The sequence below is a fragment of the Lagenorhynchus albirostris genome, chromosome 9 (genome assembly GCF_949774975.1).
Source record: "Lagenorhynchus albirostris chromosome 9, mLagAlb1.1, whole genome shotgun sequence".
Lineage (NCBI taxonomy): Eukaryota > Metazoa > Chordata > Mammalia > Artiodactyla > Delphinidae > Lagenorhynchus > Lagenorhynchus albirostris.
In genome coordinates, this window is record NC_083103.1 from 12,118,222 (window position 1) to 12,123,751 (window position 5,530).

General features: G+C 56.4%; 1 protein-coding gene across 1 annotated transcript; it reads left to right on the plus strand.

The window, feature by feature from the left end:
* The first annotated feature begins 1,103 nt into the window (after positions 1-1,103).
* APLNR (apelin receptor) lies at positions 1,104-3,925 on the plus strand. Its single transcript, XM_060159137.1, has one exon. It carries the CDS (start codon positions 1,371-1,373, stop codon positions 2,520-2,522), a length of 1,152 nt encoding a protein of 383 aa, XP_060015120.1. The 5' UTR covers positions 1,104-1,370; the 3' UTR covers positions 2,523-3,925.
* The last annotated feature ends 1,605 nt before the right edge of the window (positions 3,926-5,530 follow it).

Here is a 5,530-nt window from a genome sequence, read left to right on the forward strand (position 1 = left end):
TCTATGGGATTGTGCCCACAGCATCTACTAAATGGCTACCCGTTTTTCTGCCTCTTCCTTCAGTTATGACTTCCTGACCCCCACATGCCCTGCCTGGTCTATGTACGGCAGTAAGAACTCAGGGACGGAAATGTATCCGTGTTTTCACTGCATAGTAATTCAAACACCCGTTCTTCTTTATATGGACTCCTCTTTTCACTCACTCCCTAATTCATCCATCCACTTACTTATTCACTCAACAACCATTTAGTGACCACCTACTACCTGCCAGGCACTGAATTAGGTGCTTGGAGAAGAAGAAAAGCAAACAACAAAAGCAAAACAAAATTTATCCTGTGAACTTGGGCAAGACATTTACCTTGTTCAGCCTCAGTTTCCCCCCTCAGTTTCAAGCCATAGATTTAGTGGCTTGATTAGAGATACTTTCGTCTGAGGTTTCTTTCTTCTGTGACTCTCTCCTTGACCCTCTAAAACTTCCTGTGCCATCTGAAAACTGCAATCTGCTAACAGCTTATGAATCGTAGACAAATCCCTCTATAACTGGGTCTGTAGACCACAAACATCCCCACAGAGAGAGGGTCAAAGCCGAGGTGTAAAGGAGGAGGGTGTGAGGGGAAGGATAGAGGGAAGTCTGCTCAGGGTGGGGCTGGGAGGGCGGGAGGGGAGGGGAGGGTGGAGGACGGAGGAGACAGACCGGCCTACCAGGAGGGCATGCCAGAGGCTGAGACCATCCTGCGAAATCTCACACCCTCCTCGCCCCCTACCCTCCCCGGCTCCAGCTCAGGCTGGGTTTCAATCTGCATAATTTGCCCCATTTAGAGGGCCTGGGAGGGGGTGAGAACAGGAGGGTGCAGAGGACTGAGGAGGGCTTCTCCAAACACCAGAGGAAACCGGAGGGAGAGAAACTGGGCCAGGAGGAGAGCAGGCTGCAAACCACAGATAACATTCTGCCCAGCACTGCAGGGGTCAATCTGGTCCACTTGCCCAGGGACAAGAAGGAAAAAAAAAAAAAGTGGGCTGTAACTTCAAGATCCTAAGACTCACAAGTGAGGGGCTGGTCTGGAGGTGGGAGGAGGGAGGGACAGCCAAGGAGGAGACAGAGACTCAGGAGGGCGCGAGGAAGTGTCTGAGCTGAGGCTGGGGCAGGGCAGGAGCGGGTGGAGGGAAGCCTGCAGGAGGGAGGCATCCTTCAGGGTCCAGAGGAGCCAGAGGCAGCTCCATCTGCTGCTAGGAAGGGCTCTGGACACCTCCAGCCCTTCCCGCCTGCCCTCCGAGGCTCCAGCCAGCAGCTGAGGGTACCTGCTGAGTTGGCGCGACACAGCCACGGAGCTGGTACCCCCGGGACCCTGTGCCCGACTTGGCTCCCCAGCATGGAGGAAGGTGGCGATTTCGACAACTACTACGGGGTGGACAACCAGTCTGAGTGTGAGTACGCGGACTGGAAGTCCTCGGGGGCCCTCATCCCTGCCATCTACATGCTGGTGTTCCTGCTGGGCACCACGGGCAACGGCCTGGTGCTCTGGACCCTGTTTCGGAGCAGCCGCGAGAAGAGGCGCTCGGCTGACATCTTCATCGCCAGCCTGGCGGTGGCCGACCTGACTTTCGTGGTGACCCTGCCGCTGTGGGCCACCTACACGTACCGGGACTACGACTGGCCCTTCGGGGCGTTCGCCTGCAAGCTCAGCAGCTATCTCATCTTCGTCAACATGTACGCCAGCGTCTTCTGTCTCACCGGCCTCAGCTTCGACCGCTACCTGGCCATCGTGCGGCCCGTGGCCAACGCCCGGCTGCGGCTGCGGGTGAGCGGGGCGGCGGCCACGGCCGTCCTGTGGGCGCTGGCCGCCCTCCTGGCCGTGCCGGTCATGGTGTTCCGCTCCACCGGCACCATCCTGCACGTGGAGAACAGCACCAGGGTGCAGTGCTTCATGGACTACTCCATGGTGGCCGGCCCGAGCTCCGAGTGGGCCTGGGAGGTGGGCCTGGGCGTCTCGTCCACCGCCGTGGGCTTCGTGGTGCCCTTCATCGTCATGCTCACCTGCTATTTCTTCATCGCCCAGACCATCGCCGGCCACTTCCGCAAGGAGCGCATCGAGGGCCTGCGGAAGCGGCGCCGGCTTCTGAGCATCATCGTGGTGCTAGTGTTGACGTTCGCCCTGTGCTGGACGCCCTACCACCTGGTGAAGACGCTCTACATGCTGGGCAGCCTGCTGCACTGGCCCTGCGACTTCGACATCTTCCTCCTGAACGTTTTCCCCTACTGCACCTGCATCAGCTACGTCAACAGCTGCCTCAACCCCTTCCTCTACGCCTTCTTCGACCTGCGCTTCCGCCAGGCCTGCGCCTCCGTGCTCTGCTGGGGACAGAGCAGGTGCGGGGGAGCCTCCCACAGCAGCAGTGGGGAGAAGTCGGCCAGCTACTCCTCCGGGCACAGCCAGGGGCCCGGCCCCGGCAGCGGGAAGGGCGGAGAGCCGACGCAGGAGAAATCCATCCCCTACAGCCAAGAGACCCTCGTGGTTGACTAGGGCTGGGATCGCGGGCGCCTGGCGCCCTCCGCCCGGCCCCAGCCTTTGCCCTTGCTCTCTGAAGGTCAGGTCGCCGGGGGCACCTTCTCTCTTGCACTTGACTCCTTTCCCTGCCTCCTGCCTGTGTCCTTTTCCCTTTGCTCTGGTTCAGAGGTTTGTGGTTTAGTGGAGAGAGATTGAGCCCTGCAGACCCGGGCTCGGCCACTCAGTCTCTGTGAGACTGACCTTGCCGCAGTCTCTTCAACTCTCTGAGACGCAGTTTCTCTACGTGTATACGATGGAGAAACTAAAATGATGTGTGTGTCCTGGCTCAGTAAAAGTTCATTTCCCCCCAGCATTTTTCTTGGATCTCCAGCTTTTTTTTCTCCCCCCATTTCCTTTTAGGTTTCTCGCCCCTCTTCCTCTCTCTGTTTCCCCCTTTCTCTCTGCAATTTTTACTCAGAATCCGTACCTCCTGGCTCCCACCCCCTCTCCCGTAGCTCGTCTTCCTCGTTCAGTCCCTCCTTTCCATTTTTACTTCTTCGCTCTGAAGGGCTCCTAAGGGTTAAGACTCCTGAAGCTTGCAAACACTGCCCCTGTTCAAGCTCTTTGTCCGGTTCCCTGAGTGCCCCGGGAGGGAATGGGAGAATGGCCGAATGGCCGGGCAGGAGGCGGGCTGGGTGTCAGCAAAATGACTGCTCCCGTCTCTGCAGCTGAGGGCTCCAGAGCCTCCCTCCAAGTTGGAGCGCTTTGCTGTCCTTTCAGGCACTGGAGGTAGAGCCATCCACGAAGGGGGCCTCCTTCCTGCAGCCCCTCCACGATGCCAACTAGATATGCTTTCTACAGATTTCCTTAGACCCTTTTTTTTTCATCCTCTATTTTCTGTGGGGACTGGAAGGCAATGGGGTTGATGAAGCAGCAGGCTCCTTGGTTTCATGATATGAATGGGGAGCTGGGAAGGGAAGATGGAGAAAGAGGGGGAATCTGCATTTCGTCTAAATGCTGCTTGGGTTCCCTCCCCAAGTCCCTCATCCCTCGTCCAGAACCGTGAGCCGCAGCTCTCTCCCTGTCTCTCCACCCCATCCCGACATCTCCAGGATGTTTTTCTTGGGCACTGGTGTGAATGGGTGCCAGGGGTCACTTTGGTGGGGGTGGGACGCTTGCTTTGTGTGTGCACATGTGTGTAAACAAGGATGAGCATTGCACGGAGAGTGGTGTGCCCGTGTTACTTGTCACTTGGATGAACTCACCCGCCCCCCCCCGCCCCACCCTCCAGATCTCTGCTCTTCACCCAATATCCTTGAGGGAAGAAGGGACATGCTGAGGCGATTTAGAATAAAAATGAGTCCACCCCCACTGGCTCTGGGGGCTCTGACGGCTGGTCCGCGCTTTAAGAGAGAAGTCTGTGTTTGTGCCCCGGCTCCCTCTAGCTGGCGCCCAGAGCTTGGGGAAGTCTTGTGCTCTGGGTCCCTGTGCCGCTGTCCCTAGTTCTATGAGGGAAATGGGAGCTTCCCCTGACCCCTTTCCCAAGCCTGCCAACCTTGCTTTGAATTTATAAGCATCTCCTTCATCACTATTTTTCCAGGGTCAGTAGCCCTCTTCCTAAAGGGGGACACCTGCTTGCCATGTGGTGGAAAGCACTGGGTGGGTTTTTTTCTCACCTCCCGTCAGGATCAGACCGCTTGGCTTCTCGGGGGGCCACGGCAAGACTGGTGGCATGACAGCCACACCGCCAGAGAGGCTTTGAGGATGAAGATGCTTGTGGGGCCTTTGTGCACTGAGGGCAGGGTGTGTATATTCCGGGTTTTGTTCTTGGAGGACTCTGGACGTGAAGGACAAGACATGAGCCATGGAGGCAGGAAGAGCCCAGCTTGATGTCAGTGGACATCTTGACCCTGGATGGGATGGAGCCAGCTCTGGGAGCAGAGGGAGGGGAAGAAGGGAAGGGACTTATCTCAGCTCATTCTTCCCATCTCAGGCCAGAATCTTCCACAGACAGACTCACTTTCTCAGTCCAGGGCTGTCCCCAAAGCCTCCAGTCAAGGCTGGAGGAAGCTCCCAGAAGGGAAGAGGTGCCCCCTGAGGCCCCGTCGGTGATCCTGGACAGAGGGTGGAGGAGGCTGCCGGCTGCCCCACTTGCCCCTTCTTTGGAACATCTATGCTATTTTTTGACCCTGTTAGTCACTGCGGTTCATCAAATAAACCTTTTTGTGTGTGTGTGTAACTATTGTGTCCGAAGCCTTTTCTCACACTCGTGTCTTGGGATAAGGAAGGGACCCCTAGTTTGCAAATGTTATGGTGGGAAGTGGGGCGAGTAGGCTGAGGGGAGCAGTGCAGAGAAGGGGACCTAAAAGGAGTTGAGTGGGAAACTGGAGAGGAAGCTGGGGGGGGTGGGGCGGCGAGAAGATGGAGAAAATAGACGCCAGAGAAGGGACAGGATCGGAGTGAGAACAGGGAAGACAGAGGAAATAAAGGGACAGGGTGCCGCTAAGCTTTTGTGCTCTGAAAAGCCGTGGAATCGGTGGGCACTCACGTGGGAGCCCAGAGCACAGGTCTAGGGGAGAAGTACCAACATTTCTTCCCATGGAGGTAGACCTATCACTCATTTGTTCATTTGCCCCTTTATTCATTTATCATCTGCTATAGACTCATTCATTCATTCACTCATTCAGTATCACATGAGTATCCATTCAGTCCTCAGGTGGTCACCATCTTCCACAAAGACCTCCAAGTCCCAATGATGTTTGCAGATGACCCCCAAGCAATCTGCATAGTAGAACAGAGAGTAATGTTTCACCACATTCTCTCCTTGAACTGCTGCAGCCCTCTGAGAGAGGCATTTTCACCTCATTTTGCTAATAAGGGAGTGGAGGCTCAGAGAGTTTGGTCAGGTACCTTGACCAAGGTTACACAGCGATTACATGGAAGAACCAGGCCTGGAGCCGGCTGCCTCTGTCCAACTCCAAAGCCCACGTTCTTAACCAGAGTTTCTCCAAAAGTCCAAATGAGGCAGTGCCAGGCGGTTGGGA